Source organism: Pongo pygmaeus, chromosome 1 (genome assembly GCF_028885625.2).
Source record: "Pongo pygmaeus isolate AG05252 chromosome 1, NHGRI_mPonPyg2-v2.0_pri, whole genome shotgun sequence".
NCBI classification, from domain to species: domain Eukaryota; kingdom Metazoa; phylum Chordata; class Mammalia; order Primates; family Hominidae; genus Pongo; species Pongo pygmaeus.
This window is the reverse complement of record NC_072373.2, coordinates 165,210,221-165,230,766: the sequence shown is the minus strand read 5'-3', so window position 1 is coordinate 165,230,766 and position 20,546 is coordinate 165,210,221. Positions and strand designations below refer to the sequence as shown.

General features: G+C 43.5%; 2 protein-coding genes across 3 annotated transcripts in view; both read right to left on the bottom strand.

Moving 5' to 3' along the window:
- The window catches only part of JAK1 (Janus kinase 1), a 235,464-nt gene extending 215,297 nt beyond the window's left edge, over positions 1–20,167 (bottom strand). For both annotated transcript variants that reach the window (XM_063654603.1, XM_054484157.2), the window contains exon 1: positions 18,315–20,167. The gene's annotated coding sequence lies outside the window, so the exon portion shown is untranslated. The remainder of the gene's footprint in view (positions 1–18,314) is intronic.
- LOC134740222 (uncharacterized) lies at positions 132–19,282 on the bottom strand. Its single transcript, XM_063670603.1, has 6 exons — positions 19,088–19,282; positions 18,622–18,899; positions 17,999–18,359; positions 17,890–17,939; positions 16,826–17,506; positions 132–710 (listed from the first exon to the last, which is right to left on the bottom strand). Exons 1-6 carry the CDS (start codon positions 19,280–19,282, stop codon positions 488–490), a joined length of 1,788 nt encoding a protein of 595 aa, XP_063526673.1. The 3' UTR covers positions 132–487.
- Positions 20,168–20,546: the final 379 nt, after the last annotated feature.

Sequence of the window (20,546 nt, the reverse complement as noted above, 5' to 3'; positions counted from 1 at the left end):
TGGGCTTCAACTGAGTGACATCAGGTAAGTGACCTAGTTTCTAAGTCTTCGTTTTCCCCGCATTTGACCAGGGCTGTTGTGACACTCAGTTGTAACATGTAAAATACCAGACACACAGCAGGTATCGCTAGCATATATTATTATTACCATTGTCCAAACAAGCTCATCTACATTTTCAGAGATTTTCAATGTGCTCGGATGAAAAAATAAGGCAGTATTTCTCAGAAGGGCACATTCCACAATCATGTGTTACTAGGAGTTGGACTAAGGTCGCTTGTTATGAGAACACACCAGGAAAACATAAGGAAGTATTCAACTGATTAAATGCTCAATCCATTTCTCAGCCTTACTAGCTCCTTGGCTGCAGTCTTCAGAATCCCAGAAGATGCAAACAAAGACACACTGATTCACTTAAAATAGTTCTTCGTATAAATCTGAGGGTTTAGCCAAAAAACAGTCCAAAAGGATTTATATGGTGTGCTTTCCTTCACAGAGCCTGCATGTCAAGGAGGATACCTTTAATCAGCCTGAGTTTCCCAGACACCTCTGTAGTGTCGTCCCTTTGCTTCTTACCACTGTGATTGAGAGTCTTGGGAAATGGGAATTTAATATGTTTTCTGTTGAACTTTTTCTCATGGGAGCAGCTGTACGAGGAAGGGTTTCTTTCTTCTTTCCCAGGGGAAAAATCAGAAATCACTTCACTCTCATTTCTGCAAGTTCAAAAGCAAATGAAATCTTTTGAGGCATTTATTGGTGTTAGTACCTTGTCCACTATCCACCCCTAAGGCAAGGGGATCTATTTCTAGAATTGGAAGTCCCTCATTCACTGTCAATAGCCTTTTTCTGCTCTCAGGGGGCTTGCATCCACAATCTGCCCCTTCCAGGGGCAGCTGTAACCACCTGGACTTCAAAAGGAGTAAGGGCGGGGCCCGGCATGGTGGCTCATGCCTGTAATCCTAGTACTTTGGGAGGATGAGGCAGGAATATCTCCTGGAGCCAGGTGTTTGAGACCAGCCTAAGCAACAAAGAGAGATCCCATCTCTACAGAAAAATTTAAAAATTAGCCGGCCAGGTAGTGCACACCTGCAGTCCCAGATACTCAGGAGGCTGAGGCAGGAGGATCCTTTGAGCCCACAAGTTTGAGGCTGCAGTGAGCCATGATCGTGGCCCTGCACTCCAGCCTGGGTGACAGAGTGAGATCCTGTCTCAAACAAACAACAACAAAAAAACACAACCCAAACAACAACAAAAAGACTACACAAAAACTCACTTCTTCATGAACTTCAAAAGAGGTTGGTCCCTAGAAGAACCACCCACCTTGGTGGGCATGAGCTTTCTGACTGGCCACGGGTCCTTCCTTTGGGATACCATCCATATTCTAACTCGCTCCTTGGGGCACATGTTTGTTGAGAGGCACTGCTGTGGTCCACAGATGGGTTGTGGAGGGTACTCTTCTGTGGGGCACTAGCAAAAAAGCTTAAGTCCCAAGCCATCGTCCACATATTCACTGGAGGCCATGATGTCCAAGGAACCTCATATCCTCACCCCACCAAATGTAGTGTCGCTCCCTGTCTCTCTCCTCCCTCCTTCTCTTAGCATTGCAAGCCCTGGGCATGGGGAGCTCTTTCTGGGATAGTGGCTTACCAATTTTCAGACAAATCATGACGTCAAATTTGCATGCTCCCCTTCGCTAAGTTCCCACAAAAGGTGACATCTCCCCCTCCTCCAGTCATCTTTTTATGGGGGTGAAGGGTGGGGGCAATGTGAGAATTGGTTCTGCTGAAATCACACCTTTTGAAAAAGCTCTGCAGGAAAATGCTGCAGAGATGCAGATCTCTGACCACAGAAAGTGGGGATTTTGAACACCTTGTTTTTAGCTGTGGGTTCTTCTCACCCATACTTAGCAAACAGGAAACATTCCACTCACATCTCATACATCAGTTTTCTACTGTGAACTGCATGCCAGGCTTATGCCAGACACTGCAAACACAACAACGGGTACAGCCATGGTTCGTTTCACAGAATTCACCATCTAACAAGACATTAAAAATATGCACCCGCAACACACGTGATTCAACTGTGACAAGTGCTCTGAAGGAAAAGCACAAAGTGCCATGAGATCAGACCTAGGCAGGATGTCAGGAAAAGGTCTCTGAGGAATCAGTACTTAGCCAGAAACTGAAGGATAAGAGGTAAGGTGAACTGAATGGTAAGGGTGTCCCAGGCAGAAGGAAATGCACCTGACACAGAAAGGACTTGATTCCCTGACAAAGGCCAGGCCAGTCAACTGGGTACAAGAGATGGGACCTGAGGAGTAGGTGGAACCACACTGCCCAGGGCCTCATGGGGCAGCTGAAGAGGAGCCACCAGAGGGTTTTAAACCAGAGGGTTTTTAAGTGATAGCATGATCAAACTTTCATTTTACAGAGGTTAACTCCAGCTGAAGAGTGGAGAAGGCATCAGAAAAAGGCAACAGTGGACAGGGGAGGCAGTGTATAGTGCAAATTTTAAAGCAATTTTACACATGCTGGGTCTCTGTTTCGAAGCCTCACCTACTAATCAACATAATATTAACTTACATTGTTTCTGGACTCAAATGCCTGCTTCATCACTGACTAGCTGTGTGGCTTAGGGACCCACTGGGAGCCTGAGAGCCTCCTCAGGTTCTTCAATTATGAAATGTGGAGAACTCTTCTACTCTTTGAGGATTTCAATGAGGATGAAATGAGTACTTTGGTACACAGGCGCTCAACAAATATTGACTCATCTCAAGCAAATAATCCTGTCAATTAAGGAAATAACAGGAGAAAGGGAAAGCCTCTTCTAGCTATTTGATCCAATTACTTAAAATCCTACCTGTAAATTATACAGGGGATAAGCATTTATTTAACAGTAGCAAATTTTATGCTATTAGACTAGTGCTATTAGAATGGCTTGAGACCTGATAGGTATGTCGTTTTTTTTTTTTTTTTTTTTTAACAGAAATTAGTGAATGATAAGTGGAAAGATTCATGTCTCAACATACACTATATATTACACTACAGTAGACTTTTAAAATCAAAAATCCATAATTCCCTCTCCATAAAAAAGGGTGTCTATATTCCCAGCAATATGGTTTTCCAGAAATCTAGTCCCTATCAATATAAATCTGGGAATTTCTGCCATTCCAGAGGATCTAAGCTTCTACACTACAAATATTGCATACTAAGGTATCAGCAAATGTAGCACTCCTCCTCAGTCTGATGTCCACAGCACACCCGGGTTGATCACAGGTAGACCCAGAAAGGTGGTTACAGCATTCCTTCCTGCAAAGCCCAGATGTGGTCTCAGAAGTCTTCCCAGCAAAGTGCCCTAGACAGCTACCCCACAATGGACCCCAAGATATTCCTGGTTGGAAGAGACTCATTTTCAAATTGAAAAAAACCAATTGGAGTCTAAGTAATTTTTCTGGAATTTCATTTACAAAGACAGTAGCAAAAAAGTGAAAATACATTTTCTACAGACTAAATCGAAATGGTTCTCTATTCCTTCTCACTTTTTAACATCATCAATCTCCTTATAATCTCACAGAAAATAAAATACAGTAATAGTCCAAATGCACAAAGCAAGGTATAATCAGCTTACTTTACTCCATTTCAATTATGAGCATTTTAACATATTTACATTAGAAGCATTTATTACAACCCGAAACCTTATCAGACAGCTTTAAAAACCCAGCTGAGAATGTTCCATGCCTGCTTGCTTATTTATTTATTAAGAGACAGGGTCTGGCTGTTACCCAGGCTGGAGTGCAGTGGCACCATCCTAGCTCACTGCAGCATCAAACTCCTGGGCTCACGCGATCCTGCCTCAGCCTCCGGAAGAGCTGGGACTACAAGCATGCACCATCATGCCTAGCTTTTTTTTTTTTTTGTAGAGACAGTCTCCCTTTGTTGCTCAGGCTGGTCTTGACCACTTTGGTCTCCCAGAGTACTGGGATCACAGGTGTGAGCCACCACACCCAGCTCAGGCACACATTCTCATACTTCGCAATCTCCAGTGGGAATCCTTACACTCATCATGTCTTAAATATGAAAGAAAAATACAAAATGGACTTTTGGTGCCTCCCTTACCTAACTTGTTTCATGCTTATTGAAGAATTCTTGTGGTTAAAAATGATAACTAGGCCAGGCGTGGTGGCTCACACCTGTAATCCCAGCACTTTGGGAGGCTGAGGCAGGTGGATCACCTGAGGTTGGGAGTTCAAGACCAGCATGACCAACATGGTGAAACCCCGTCCCTACTAAAAATACAAAATTAGGCTGGGCGCGGTGGCTCACGCCTGTAATCCCAGCACCTTGGGAGGCCAAAGCAGGAGGACTGCTTGAACCCAGGAGTTCAAGATCAGCCTGAGAAACATAGTGAAAACCTGTCTCTACAAAAAAATTTTTGAAAAATTCGCCGGGCATGGTGGTGCACACCCATAGTCTCAGCTAATCAGGAGGCTAAGGCTGCAGTTAGCCGTGATGGCACCACTGCACTCTAAGTCTGGGCCATGGAAGACCCTGTCTCCCCTGGGCCCCCCAAAACAGGATAAGGCAAGTTTGTGGCATACTTAAAATTGGGTGGTTATTCAGAGAAGCTAGAAATGTACTAGGCATAGCAAAATATTTAAATTAGCGTGGCAGGCAGGAACAAGAGCTAGCTGTCTGCTCCAACTCTGTGTGGTATGATCAAGGTAGAATACTGTGCAGGATCTGGTGGAGGTAGTCCAACGTTCCTAAAACTAAAATCTGATTTCCAAAGCATGACTCTAAGTGAGGACTTTGTGATGAAACAGATACAGTCCACAAATGAATGCTTTTTACCCACAGCTAATAAAACGTGATCCCTTAGGGAAGGTTACTGCTATTTCCAGCCTCAGTGGTTGTATTCTTATCATCAAATTTAAGCATATAACAACAAATAGGAAAACTATTCGTGACAGACAGCAAGCTGTAGAATGCTCCTTTAATGAAGCTGCTAATACTTGACTTATAAGACTAACCAGGATACTTTTTAAAACTAAATACTATTATTTCATATATTGTATGTTAATATTTTAAGAAATAACATGCTACATTTAAATGCTGCTTTAGTCTCTTACATATATGATTTTATATATATGATTTCCCTAAGAAGGGAAAGGTCTGGGATTGGTGAATCCTCAAGTAATTTGAAACACTAAACATTAGGAGTATTTTAAATTACCTGAGGATTCACCAATCCCAGAACGTTCCCTTCCTATGAGTTCTTCCATAGTTTGTCAGAAATTCCTTTTCTGTTTAAAAAAACTCCAAAGAATTTCAGGAGTGGTAGCATAACTCCAAAGAGGTGGGCAGTTGAGGCAACTGGAACAGGGAGAGGACCAGTGAGTTGCCCAATCTCACCAGAAAAGACATAAAGCCAGCAAGAGATGCCACATCAGGTGACTTCTTGTCCACGCCTTTTTCTCATTGTTTTTAATATTCATTGCTACTATATTGAGTTTTCTTTACATTTTACACAAGTCTAAAGCTATGCTATGTTGGAAACTCTGGAAACGTGTAAAGGACTTCAGATTAGATAACTTGAAATGCATAAAGACATGGCAATTACATTTTAATTGCTTACTTGAAACAGCAGTTATCTTCACACGGAAAACTAAGGGAGAGCAGAGAAATCAACTAAATCCTGTTTTTGGCTTCAAGAGGGTTATTATCCTGAATCTCTTTTATTGTGGTAAAATACACATAAAATTTTCCATTTTTAGGTGTACTTTGTGGCATTAAGTACATTCATGTTGTTGTGCAACTGCCACCATCCATCTCTGGAATTTTTTCATCTTCCCCAAATACAACTCCATTAAACACTAACTCTCCATTTCCCCGTCTCCCCCAGCTCCTGGCAACCATCAGTTCCTGGTTGTATGAATTTAACGACTCTAGGAGCCTCATATGAGTGGAGTCATACAGTATACGTCCTTCTGTGTCTGGCTTATTTCACTTAGCATGGTATCTTCAAGGTTCATCCATATTGTAGCATATGTCAGAATTTTCTTCCTTTTAAGGCTGAATCATATTCCAATGTAGGTATACACTTCATTTCATTTATCTACTTATCTATCAATGGACACTTGGGTTGCTCCTACCATTTAGTTATTGTGAATCATGCTGCTATAAACATGGGTGTACAGTATCTGTCAGAAGGCCGCCTTTCCAATCTTTTGGGTGTGTATCCAGAAGTGGAATTGCTGGATTATACGGTATTTCTAGGTTTAACTGCAATCTTACCATTCTCATATACTTCACCTAAACTGAAAAATGCAATGAATATACCAACCAAACACTTACTGTGTTTTAAGCAAGGCAGTGGAAAAACCCCATTGGATCTGTCTTGCATCACTTCTCACTTAACCTGTTGGAACACCTTACATCTACGAAATGCCCTGAAGATGCCAAAGACCTCCAGGTCCAGGCAAGCTTCTGGAGCTCCTGCTGCAGACTGAGCCTCAGCCTTCTTGTTTAGAGGAAAGGGGACCCAGCACGACTCTGTTTGTAGTGCAGGGTGACTGCAAATGACACCCAACACTCAGTTCTTCAACACCCCACAGGCCTGGTTGTAGATTTCGAGTTCAAGGTTGGATAAGTATAAAACCCAATGAATTTTTATAGAACTAGTTAACGGGGAAAACAGGAAGATCAGGGAAGGTGGTGAAATCTTCACCAAGGCCAATGATTGCACAACACATAACTTCTTGAAGCACTTTTTTCCACCTGCTAAAACACTAAACATTAGGAGTGTTTCAAATTACTTGAGGATTTACCAATCCCTAACTTTCCCTTCCTAAAAGTTCTTTCAGAGTTTCTGTCAGAAATTCCTTTTAAGAAAACTCCAAGGAATTTCAGGAGTGGTAGCATAATAACTGGGGAGAGCCCTCTCTCTAATTAATCAAAAACACAGTGTAGCTTATATAGCTTAGAGAAATTGTGGATCTATGAGGACATGTGAAGGTACTGGCTATAATGTGGTCAATGTGTCTGAAAAATAACAGTTCTGGGCCAACCAAGTGTGGCTCAAGGGGTCACTACTAAGAATGGTTCCTCTTTGAGTAGAGCAGAGGGAAGAGACACTAAAGGGAACTGCAATCACCAGCAAAGGAACACAGTGACCATCAATGTCTGAGGACTGGCACAATGAAGGATAAGACAGAACCTCTCTGTACGAGGACTACTCCCTTCCAGTTCCCTTTCTTCCCCATTGTGTCCCAGTGGAGGACCTGATAATACACCTGACCCATATCTAAGACATGGAGTTGGCAGTGCTGATAGTAGGTAAGTTTCACAGTATGTTAAAACGTCACACATGAGGCCAGGTGCAGTGGCTCATGCCTGTAATCTCAGCACTTTGGGAGGCTGAGGGTAGGAGAATCACTTCAGGACAGGAGTTTGAAACCAGTTTGGGCAACATGGTGAAACCCTATCTCTACCAAAAATACAAAATTACCTGGGCATGGTGGCCTACACCTGTAATCCCAGCTACTCGGCAGGCTGAGGCACAAGGATCACTTGACCCCGGGAGGCAGAGGTTGCAGTGAACCAAGACTGAGCTACTGCACTCTAGCCTGACAACAGACTGAGACTCTGTCTTAAAAAAAAAAAAAAAAAGTCACATATGGTTTTCCCCTCCCTGTGCCCTCTTCTCTCTGTGGTAGGTAGGTTCAAATTACAGCCTAACCTCAGCCATCTCTGTTCTCTTTGCTCAAGCATATGGGTCACTGCTTTGGGTTCCTACACCGGTCAGACACCCACAGGCTCCCAGATACAGACTTGAGCCTAGGAAGAGGTAACATACCCGATTAGGCTCTGAGCCTAAAACACGTTCCATGAAATCACCTGAGCCTTGCACAGTACTGTGATCTAACACATAATCAAGTCATGCACTTTGTTTCTTGTCTGCTATTGTTACATGTGTACGGTGTCCTTAGGAGTCTAGAGGGAAGAGGGATGATTGGCAGAGACTGGCATTGGCAGAATCCTGGGTTCTCCAATAATCACCTTTCACCCCCAGCAGTACACTCTAGAGTAAGATGGAGGTTGAAGATGTGTGCTGTTAAATTACCTAATCACGGCTGGGTATAGTGGCTCAAGCCTGTAATCCCAGCACTTTGGGAGGCTGAGGTGGGAGAATCAATTAAGCTCAGGAGGTCAAGACCAGCCTTGGCAACATAGTGAACTCCTGTCTCTACTAAAAATTTGCAGGTGGGTGGCCTAAGCCTGTGGTCTCAGACTCAGGAGGTTGAGGCGGGAGGACTGCTTGAGCCTGGGAGATCAAGGTTGCAGTAAGCTATGATCATGCCACTGCACTCTTGTGTGGGCAACAAAAAAAAATATCCTAGTCTTTCATGCACATGTGATGCTGGCTTGGTGTTTACAGCTTTGTATTCCTGAAATCGATATGTGCCAGATATCACTGCAGACTAGTCCTTATTTGATAGAAATAAGATAATTTACATTTTATTTTCATGTAAAGGTGACAGCAGCAGCAATAACATAGGCATTCAGTAAATATTCTTTTGAATTAGGCCAGATCCTAAATATCCTGAAAGAAACATGACATGTCACTATCTACTCCTTCAAGACAAAGATATACTTTTTTTCTTTCTTCACTTCAGTAAGCTGGTCTACAATGATGGACTTTTATTTATGCAACAATTTCAATACTGTTCAACATATTGGGCTTTTTTTTTCTCCCTGTAAGTAGAATCTGATTTTGAAATCTAGTAGTGTACTGACAAGTGCCAAGCTGTTCTAATTAGGTTACCTTTCACATTTATAAAAATGGTACAAAGTTCTCTGAATACCATTCCAGAAATACTAACTCATACTTACCTATTTTCAGTCTGCTAAAGGTTCCAAAGATCTTAATATATGTTCACTCAGCACAACACGGCTGCACCAACAACTACCCCATGTTACAAAACAAGGCAAAGAGAAGCAGAATAACTCTGCCTATGCCCCGGGAGAAGTATGACAGAGGTGCAGGGTAAGAGGGTTTCTGGGTCCCGGCCACCTGTTTCACATTCCTCTTTCACCTTCTTTCTTCCTGGGTATGGTGAGGCTCCTCTGATGGAAGGCAAGATGGCTGCCATCCTTCAGTTATCACAGTACTGTACCTTTAGAATGGACAGCATCAGCACTGTGATAACTGAGCCAGGGCAGCCTGTCAGTCACTGTGTCGGTCAACGGCATCCTTTCTGGTGGCTGCATTACTCTCTCTGAAGGCTCCCCATGAAGTGAAGGACTAAAAGATCCAGTTCTGGTTGGAGACGTGAGGAGGCAGCAGAAAAAGAAGGATCAGAGCCCAGCAAGTGGTGAGGCTGAAATATTAAAAGGCCCAGTTGAATTAAATTAGAATGAAAGATGAACACATGACTTATCCATATTAATGAGGATGAACAACTGCATGATTAGGTTTTCACTCTGATAATACATCAAATATGCAGTAAGCTTCCAGCATATTTCACAGCCTATATCTTCCATGCATGGATTCACTGACTGTGCCTCCCTGACCTCAATGATTGATTTTATATATATACTGAGGAACTACTACGTTCTAAGCCCTCTTCTGGATGTTCAGGAAATAAAGATAAATAAGACATGATTCCTGTCTTCAAAGTGCTCATAACCAAACATGACAATAATACTTCATATCTGCCAAACATTCAAAAATGCTCTATATGTTTTCTCATTTGGTTTTCACAAGAACCCTATGGGGCTGGCAATGAATTATTCATTAATTCATCAAAAAAGGATTCTGGAAATAGATTAGATATTATTACCCCATTTTACAGGCAGAAAAAAAAAAAAAAAAACCTTAGGTGATATGCCAGAGATCATGTATTGCTAAGTTATGGTGAACCCATGCCTAGAACCAAGTCAAATGAATGAACCCAGTGCTTTGTTTTCTCTACCCTACCCTAGCTGTCCAACTCCATCAATTGGATATTCAGTTTACACAATTTACACAAACAAAAGGATTTCTAAAAACATTTACTTTTTGTTTATTTTTAGTTTTCTCAGTAACTGAGATCATGAAGCAGAAACTAGTGGGGCTTTATAATTAAGAAGAAAAATGCACATTAGCAAAAATGACTTTCATTCCTCTTGCTGAGTGCTAAGAACGTACTCAAATTAGTAACATTGATATTTTTCACTATAGTTTATGTCACAATTCTATACCTATGGTGATACTGACAACCTTCAGAATACCTTTTTAAAAAGTAATGATAACATATACACATCACTTGCTTTTAAATTATCTGTACCTTTGAGATGTACTCTGAAGTCATTTTAGGGATGATTCTTACTTTTAATAAAAAGTACAAAAGATTCTGAAATTGGAATTCAGGCATCAGAATATCAACTTATTAAAACCATGATTCACTTGGGTTTTTTCCATGTCATAAGGTTTCAAGTTATTTCAGTATGAGTGGAACTTGACAGATATTTGAAAAATAATTATGTTTTCATTAGGCATTTGCTCAATTTCAAAGACTCATTAAATGCATATTAGATATTAGCACTATACTTCAAATACGTCAGATAGATGAATCAATTCTTTAGATCAGCGGAAGTCAGAAAACAAAAGTACAGTGAATCTAACTCAACTATTAACTTTATGTACTACGAAAATGACTTTATCTTCAGAAAAGTAATATCCAATGAAACAATCCACCTACATACAAATTAAAAACAACATTGTCCAAAATGCAAAAATATCTAAAAATTAAGGAGGTCATCATCTAGGTCTTAGCCAACTGTAATACAGAATTGAAACACGAGAGGGCAACGAAGATTTAAAAAAAAAAAAAAATCACAGTTGGATCCCATAACCTAAGGTTCTTGGAAATAGTTGCACATTTTTACCCAAATTATAAACATCTGCTACATGAACAAAGATACTGTGATTATTTGAGTAAAATTTTAGATAGCTGTTCCACTAAAAAGGATAAGATGATTACCAACTAATATTTCTTGACCACAAATTCTGTCAGCTTTGGAGAACTGAATACTTACCCTGAAATACTGAAGGTTGGGTAAGTATGGAGACAAATAAATAATCCTGACATATTCAGTAGTTATTAGACTGTTCTTCACCAAAATATTAGTGTGATTCAATGTCTAAATATGAAGTATAAAGATGAAGTAAGTGTACTGCAAAGTTGAAATTCACTCTATTAGCCATCACCAAAACCCATGCAACAACTAAACATTTTTGGTAAAGTAAAAGATACTTCCTTTTTCTCCTTATTTTTCTCTCATTTCATTTTTTTTACCTAAATTAGAAAAAAAAGAAGCCAAGCATCCCTAATAACAAGCAGCAAATTCATTATTCTGTGAATAGTTACTTAAATTAATATTCTCTCAGATTCTAAAGCAGTTTCAAGGAAGAAAAATATGGGTTTTCAAAATGGTATTTTTAAAATAAATGTTTCAAAAATGTGTCTTGCTTTTTCTTGAAAATGTTTATAAATGTGCATTTTTGAAAATTTAAATCCATCACAAATATTTCTTCTTCAACATGTTTCTTCTAAGAACTGAACTGTCTAAATTTATAAACAAGTGACTACAGGTACTCATGATACAGTAAGAAAAAGTAACTGCATACTAAGAGAGGAAGAGAGAAAACAGTGATGTAAAATGCTTTCTTCCAGGACCCAAACTGATTTTAAACTACTTCTTCTGTGTTAAAAATGATACTAGGAACAATTTCTTCATAAAGCATATACCAAATATTATCTACAAAACCAGGCACTTATAGAAAACTGGCATACCAAACAACCTTTAAAATAACGTGGAGTACAAGGCCAGGCATGGTGGCTCACACCTGTAATCTCAGTGCCTCAGGAGGCTGAGGCAGGAGGATTGCTTGAATCCAGGAGTTCAAGACCAGCCTGGGCAACATACTGGCAGCCTGTCTCTACAAAAAATAGTATGAGCAGGGCCTGTAGTCCCAGCTACTTCGGAGGCTGAGGTGGGAGGATTGCTTGAACATGAAAGGCTGAGGCTGCCATGACTACACCACTACACTCCAGCCTGGGTGACAAAGACCTTTTCTCAAGCAATCAATCAACGTGGAGTACAAATAAAAGCACAAAAAACATGCTACATCCCTCATATTTATAAACTAAAATGAAAATATTGTTTTAAACCTTTGAATATCTGATTATATAGTAAATAACTGAAGGCACCATAAGTTGTTGGCCAAGCAGAATATTTGAAAATACTTTTAAACTACAGTTTAGTGTATTTAAATCCACTGGTCTTTTAACTAGTGTGATTTGTTTTCCAATTTGAAAATTATCATCTAATTCAGTGATACTACATAAAATGGCCAAATTTGACCACACTGAGATGTCATAAACATGTCAGCAAAAGTTGCTCAAATGTCCACTACTGCTTTGTCACAAGTACACAGAATGTATACTTGCATTTTATTGCCAAACTTTGCTATACTGAATTTTTAAAAACCAATTTGTGCCAAAAATTGATGAGGTGGCAGGTTACAGAATTTTTTTCTCTTTTATGGAAAAAGAAATAGGCAGAAAGGCAAGAAAATGTCAAGGACCACTGCCCTATACAAAGTTAGCCCTGATTCTCGAAGAGAAGCATTAACTGAGAGTGATTAGAGAAGACGTGTCATCATTTTACTGACTTTGAGCACTGCCTAATTAATCTCATGCTACGTAACTTTAGCAGGTCCATGTGGACGAAAAAAAACCCTATGGACACAGTAACAAACAGAAGAATGAGCTTTCTTCCTCATGTTGACCAAGAGTTTAGTCCAAAAAGGCCAGAAGACTAAAAATTTATAAATACATGACTGGCCCATATATTACATTATATGGGCCTCTCCCCCTCAAACATGTACTCAGCACAAATATTTTTAGTCCAACTGTATACTCCACAGTTAATTTACTTTCTGATTTTGCTCTACATCAAATTTCACCACTCTCGCCCCCTGGATTTTAGATTTTATGGTTTGCTCACAAGTCAGTTTTATATGCCAGCAAACTTCAGAACGATCCACCCCTGGCTAAACATCTCTAAAAACCCTGATGGTCTCCAATTAATCTATGATTGCCTTATTACTGCAGCACTGCCATTTGAAAATGCTGGGTCTCAGATTTTCAAATTCCTTTAATGGACAGCTAAAGGGGCCAATACCAAAGACTTGCAATGACCTCCAATTCTACAGCCTTGGGCTGTTCCAGGAACACAATTACACTCCACTTTCCTGCAGGTTCCACCCTTCTCGAAGCTTCTATTCCTACATCTGTAAAATGAACACATTTCTACTAGTAACACATGCTACAGTGGCACTGCACTCATTAAGTGTTGTGTTGTATACTGCAATTTAATTTGGTGCTGTTTATATCTTATTTCCTCAAGTCAACAGGACTCTTTCTAAAAAAGTCAGGAACTGTTTTACTCATGTCCCTTCACAACACTTAGTGGTCATTTCCACAAAATGCTAGCTCAACAAATACGTGATTGATTAATTGATGAACCTCTCCATTTCTCAGGGAGCCTCTAAACAGTTATCAACAAGAGTATGTTTAATTCCAGTCTCTGTCTATATGGTCTTAGGTGAGGTGTTTGGCACTTTGTCATCTATAAAATTAAGGAATAGCACCGAATAGCCCTTAAGTTCCTTCCAGTGCGATTTCTGAATCTCAACAGACAAAACAAAACCCAAAGACAGCACTACCTCTATTCATGTTAGCATTGTACTTTTTTTGGAGGAAAGGAGTCAGCAACCTTGTGGGCCCAAATGCCACCAGTGGAGCCATGATTTGGGGGGGGAGGGGGACAGAAAGTAGATGAAGCAAAGAAAAAATAAATAGAAGTGAGTGACAGATGAGTAGAATCACTAAAATGCCACCAGGTGTCACAATTGTTACTTTGCCACACATTGTTTTCCGGTATCTTTTGCTATGTCCAGGATCCTTTTACAAAAGCAGCAATAGCCAGGTATGTGGGTATCCAAATTTTCCCATGACACCCCTGCTAGCCGTTCTAGAACCCTGGACTTTTACACTGATCTCCCTAATGTGACAGTAATAATGTAATACTCGGGGTCCCCAATCATCACATGGAACACAGCAGTGGAAAGTAGAAACACAAACATGAAATAACAATATTTCATACAGTCACCACTTCTGAAATTAATCCATGGGGCTAGGCACAGTGGCTCATGCCTGTAATTCCAGCACTTTGGGAGGCCAAGGCGGGCGGATCACCCGAGCTTAAGAGTTCAAGACCAGCCTGGCCAACGTGGGGAAACCCCATCTCTACTAAAAATACAAAAAATCTGCCGGGCATAGTGGCGCACACCTGTAGTCCCAGCTACTCTGGAGACTGAGACAGGAGAATCGCTTGAACCTGGGAGATGGAGGTTGCAGTGAGCCAAGACCGCGTCACTGCACTCCAGCCTGGAAAACAGAGAGAGACGCTACATAAAAAAAAAAAAAAAAAAAAAGAAGAAAAAAAGAAAAGAAATTAATCCATAGATGAAAAGGAGTGATGCAGGCCTGAGCTGTCCAATGAAGTACAATGCAAGCTACACATGTAATTTTTAATTCTCTAGTAGCCACATTAACAGGTGGAATTAATAGCATATTCATTTAACCCAATATATCTAAAATATTATCATCTGAACATGGAATCATAAAATTAATGGGCTATTCTACTTTTTTTGCACTGTCTTTGAAATCTGAAGAGTACTTTGCACTTACATATCCCAATTCTAAATTTACATCAAAATACTTAATTTGCGTTTGGATTTCAAAACACTTAGTTTCAAAAGTAGATGCGTAAGCTCAAGTATGTTTCCAAACATAAATAAGCTTTCCAATAACTAAATCAAGTTATCTATGTTTAAAATTAAATAAAATTTAAAATTGAACTCTTCCTCACCCTAGCCATATTTCAGGTGGTTAATAGCCACGTGGCTAGTGGCTACCATATTAGGGCAGGTATCCTGTCTCTGTCACCTGGATTCTTTCAAACCTGAACCAAAGTAAAAGATGTTACCCCATCAACCAGCAAGTCATCTTACAGCACCCACCAAGTGCTCAAATTATACCAAGTATTTTCTGCTCCACTTCCAATTCTTAAGTTGTCAACACTTCAGTGATTATCGTTTATTAGGCAGCCCTTCCAAAAGACTGAGTATTTAGCTCAGAGAGGAAAGCATATCTCAATTCAGGGACTGAATGGAGACACTGAGATTCAAAGACAAGGAGTTAATTTCCAAGGTAAAGGTGGAAAATCCTGACATCCTTACTTCTTTGTCCAGAGTATCAGTCACCTACAAAAGTTACAATTATTGTTTATTACAATTATTGTTTATGAGCCTCTCAACTTACATACTCACAGCAGCTGTCACTGCATCCTCAGGTTCTCTGTCTTCCTCAAGTGCCCTCCTAGCTTCCTGAAACAACTTTCTCTATCTAGAGCAGATTCTGCAGAGAGGCCCCCCTTTAATTCATATTCTGAAACGTGCTTGTTATTGTTGACATATAAAAACTTATGAATAATTCAATACATGAATCTCGAACCATCCTATTTATCATTCAGTGGTCTAGGTACCCAACTCTAGCGGAAAGCTTTTCTGAAATACATGGGAAGTATCCCCCAACCCTCCCGCAAAGGAGCCAATTATGAACACTATACAGTCTTCTCTCCCTTCTCACTCCCCATGTCAAAGTTCATTGTGTTCCTCCTGCAGCTGATTTAAAAGTTGATCTTTTCAAGGAGCTGGATTCCTAAGGTAGTTCTATTTTGAGCCTTCTTCCTGTTCTGAAGCTAAAGTTGGAAGGGCTTAGGTGGTGATGTCATGGAAGGGAGACTGTTGGTTTCTATAGGAGGGTCTTCTCTGGCAACTCTGGGGATGCTCAAATGGGGAAAACTCAGAGTGTTACTTTTGATCTTTTCCCCCCGTCCTTCCCTTTATAGAATATCAGCTATTCCTTAACCAGCAAGAAAACAAGTTCAAATAAGCCTGCAAACAGATTTACATATTTTACATGCTAAACATCTAATAAATGAAAAGACTGAGAAGAAAAATGCCTCACTGTAAGAAGAGAGTGACAACCTCTTTCTCCACCCCTCCCCCCAAATATCCATCATAGGACAAGGGGCAAAGAGGAGGGGAGGGTCGACTGGTAAGAAGAATAAAGGGATTATAAAGCTAGGAGGCTTTTAAAGGGAAACGCTGTTGGAATATTCAGGACGGAAGGAGACCCTTGGGTCCCTGCTCTTCCTCTGTGTTCTCCTCCCTTTTGGAATGGTTAGACTTGGGCTGGGTGTGTCTTCTGCTTGGGAGGCGTTTTTTTGGCGCTGGAAAAGCAAAAGGGGCCAGGGTGGGGCCTGGGGAAAGAAAGCCAGACACAGGCTGCTTAGGCCTGGCTCTGGGTTAAGCTTAAGGGGAAAATAAAGGGGGCTATGGGAGGACAGCAGATTCCATTAGAAGACCCAGAGGGGAATAAAAAACAGCGCACTGGCCAAAGGGGGTCACTTCTCTCTCTCCCTCAACCTAGGCCCAGGAGCTAGTTGCTGGTTGGTGGGGGACAGGTCCAGAGGGAAGAGAAAATCCCAAAACATCTGCAGACCACAACTTGCCGGGGGAACGGGGGGCTGGGGACAGACATGCCAAATGAAATCAGCAGGTGAAAGCAGCAATTTTTGGCCAATGCTGGGATTGCGGAGGGGAATAACTACGAACCCTGGAGAGCAGGGGATTCCCTGGTTTCTCAGCTCACCTCTCCTCCAAAGCAGGGATAAGCACAGGTGTGGTCTTTCTCCAGGAAGGTGGCAGCTGGCGTACGGGCAGCAGAGTGAGGGAAAGAATTCCTCGCACAGGAAGGCAGGGAGAAGCCCTGGGGTCAGCTGCGGCCAGGAGCCAGCGTCTCCGCCAAGTCCCCTCCCCCTTCCTGAAAACCGACCTGGACCAGCACAAATTACAGCAAAGCATCCCTCTCCCCAATAATGTTTCTAATAAAAGAAACAGACTCTCATGCCTATATAAAAAAACCACGAGCTCTAGCTGACGGAAGTAAACAGGTGAGCCCGGGGAGAAGCGGGAAAACACTAGGAATGGGAGAATGAAGGGGGAGAAGGCGTTCCCGAACGTGCAGAGAAACCGAGGCTTCCCCGCCCTCCCTCCACCCTCCTCCCCTCCGGCCGGAGAGAATCTGCGTGGCAGGGTGCAAGCTAAAAATGCCACTGACGGACCCCTCTTCCCGCCCGTGCCCGTTCTCCCTCCTACCCCAGACTCCAGCCTCCCGGCCTCGTGGTAGCGCCCGGTCCCCAGCGCCGCGCGGGGCTCGCCCTCTCTCCGGACCGCCGCCGCCGCGGGGACTCCGGTCTTCCTCTCTCTTCCCTCCCTCCTCTTCCTCCTCCTGCACCGCCGCCTCCTCCTCTTAGACTCCTCCCGCCGGATCCTTCATGTAAACAACATCCAGGCTCTATTTACAGTCGCCGCCGGACGGCGAGGGACCCACGCCAGCACCCTGGACGCGGGCGGGGGCGGGGGAAAAGCGAGTGCGCAACATTTACACACACACCCCGCCCCTCCGCGCCGCTCCCCTCCGGGGGCCGAGCCGGGCGCCCGGGGCTCCCCGCGTCGCCACTGACACCCCAGCGAGGGCCGCGTAAAACCGCGGAAATGCCCATGGGCGAGGTCGCCCCGCTGCCCCTCGGGAAAAACACACGCGCGCGCTAACAACAACAAACCCAGCCCGGCAACACCCTCGGAGTCGGTCCCGGAGTGCGGATGCCCGGCCCAGCCCGCCCCGCGCCGCCGCCCCCGCGCCCCGCCGCCTACCCCGATGTGGCGAACTGCGTGCGGTCCCCCGAGGAGGTTGAAGGCAGGCGCTAGGCGCTGGGCAGTGGCGCGCCCTCGGCCTCCGGCGCCGCCTGGCCCGCCCCCAGACCCCAGTGCGGATGCCGAGCAGGCCGAGTCCCACGGCTGCGTGTGCGCCGCGGCCAGCCTCCCCGGAGCCGCTCTGTGCGCCCCATGGCTTCTCGCGCCCCGAGGCCGGCTCCGACGCGCCGCGAGACGGGGCCGGGAGCGCAGCAGCCAGCGCTCCACGGCGGCGCACGGGCGCGCACTCGGACGTCCACACTCCGCGCCCCGAGCCCCGCGCGGCCGCACGCCCCACGCAGCCCGCCTCCCTCCTCACGCCTCCCGCGGCCGCTGGCCCCGCGCGCCCCGCCGCCCCCGCGCCCGGCCGCCGCCCCCACACCCACCTGCGCCCCCGGGGGTCCCGGGCCCCCCTTCCTTTGTTCTTCCCGCTATTTGCATGAGGATTATCTAATGACGCAGCAAGGCTCGCCACAACGTGACCGTCGCCATTTTTCTGTTTTTATTCTATCTCTGCCATGTGATAGATGGCGGGGGGGTTGGAAAAGGGAGAGAGACGGGATTAAAAAAAAAAAAAAAAAACTTCCGGGTCTCATGACCGGGAAGGGAGAAAAACAAAAGGGAGACGAGACACAACTCTAGGGGAAGGATGTGTGTGCGTGCGTGTGTGTGTGTGTGTGAGAGTGTGTGTACGTGCGCGCGCCCTCCGTCCTCTGCTGCGAGAAGGGAGGCTCCGGCAGCGGACAAGCAGCAACCATCCTCCCACCCTGGAGACCCGTTACCGCGGTGGGTCCAGCTCGCACCCTCTGATTGTGGCGGTCGCCAGTCCCGGCCCCGCACGCGCCGCGGAAGCTGGGGGAACTGTCAGCCTGCTCCCCTCCTCTGGCTGCCTTCACTCGCCCGTCCGCCCCAGAGCTCGCTCTCCCTCCCGGGCGGCTGTACCGTTGTAGGCTACGTTCAGAGAAGTCCCACTATTGCCATGAGCAGGGACATAATAGAGTTTAAAGGCCGCCGTATTTCCTAAGTTTTAAAACAGTTTGCTTCGACGCTGTTGTTTATTACAACCGCGTGGCAACACCAGGCACAATCTAATGTTGGTTCCAATCCTTCCCCTCCTTCTCTACCCCCGTTTTCCCCCTTTTCCCAAAGTGGGGCACACCTTGGTGTGGTCTTCAATGGGGATTGGTTTTGTGGGGATGGACCATTCACTACGGATTGATTTATTTAAGAACCGCTTATTTAAGTGGTTGTTCAGGGTCGGAGAGGATTGTTTCAGAAGACAGTTGCATAGAGCAAGGTAGATTCGTGTTACACTGATCTTATTCACATTCAGAGGGAGTGATAGACATTTCATTCTTTCCGAATTTTACAGTTGCTGAAAAAAAAATATTTGGGAACTCTGCCACGTTTTCCGGTGAGATATAGAATTTTGTACTCTTGTTTACTACTGGGTTCCCTTCAGGCACTTTCACTTTTGTTTTTCGTGAGTTTCCTTTCTGGGTTTTTCTTTTTTTTGCCTCTATTTCATAATTCAGAGCAGAAATAGACTTTATAGTTGAGCAGGGTTCCTGGCTTTTACAAGGAGAGAAACGGAGGCTCTGAGTAGTGCTAGGAGTTGCTCTAGGGCACACATTTAATTAGAGCCCAGCTTGGATTTCGCCCTGTTCACCTGTCGTTTCTCTTAGGGGTTGGCTATAGAGGATGGGGTTGGGACGGGACTCACGGAACATCGCTATGTGATTGTTGTGAATTATTTTTTTTAGACTCACAGAGTTGACCACTCTCCCCTTTGTGTACCCACTGTGTGGTTTTTACATTTATTTTCTGGTGCCTTTCACAGATCAGCGTACGGCACAGTTGCTGTATCTCCCTCTGAGGGTAAGCTTTGAGGCCAGGGCCATGCCATACTCATTTTATATCTCCCGTATTTAGCACCATGACTAGCAATGAATGAGCAAATGAAGGCCTGAAGAGGATCTTTTCCATAATTCCATCCTAGGAAATTCCTTACATGTTTCTGGTGAAGGTAGAACACTGGAGATGCTTTTTGGTTCTTACACCTTTGCAGACCATTTTTAGCAGTCTTCTTTAGTTACAAAGCCAGGCAAACATGTTTTGCTTTTCTCAATTTTTTAAATCAACTGCTTCCCCCCCTCCCCGCCCCGCCCCGCCCCTCGTTTTACCATATTTGGTTCCTCTTTAAATTCTTTCTAATTCATATGAATAAATTAGTTATGCCAACCTTTGCACTTTGTGAGTTGCTTTTGCTTTTAGACTCCAAAAGTTTGGTAAAGTTTAAGCTGTGATTTATCCTGGTGCAGACTGGAAGCAAATCATCATGGGCAGACAAGACTCTGATTCTTCCTAGGATCAGTGAACTGAGAAGGCTGGCCGTTGAGCAGGCAAAAGAGGGCTGTTGAAAAGATGTTAGCATCAGACAAAAAGTACACGTTTACCAAAAACAACAACGACAACAAAACAAACAAAAAACAGAATAACTGCCGTATACAATTACAGTTCAGAGGAGGATCTGGATTGTCACAGATAAGTTCTTATACATCTGGACTGATAAGGTTCCATTGCATGTCTGAACATGATCTGCATGTATTCCTCTGGAT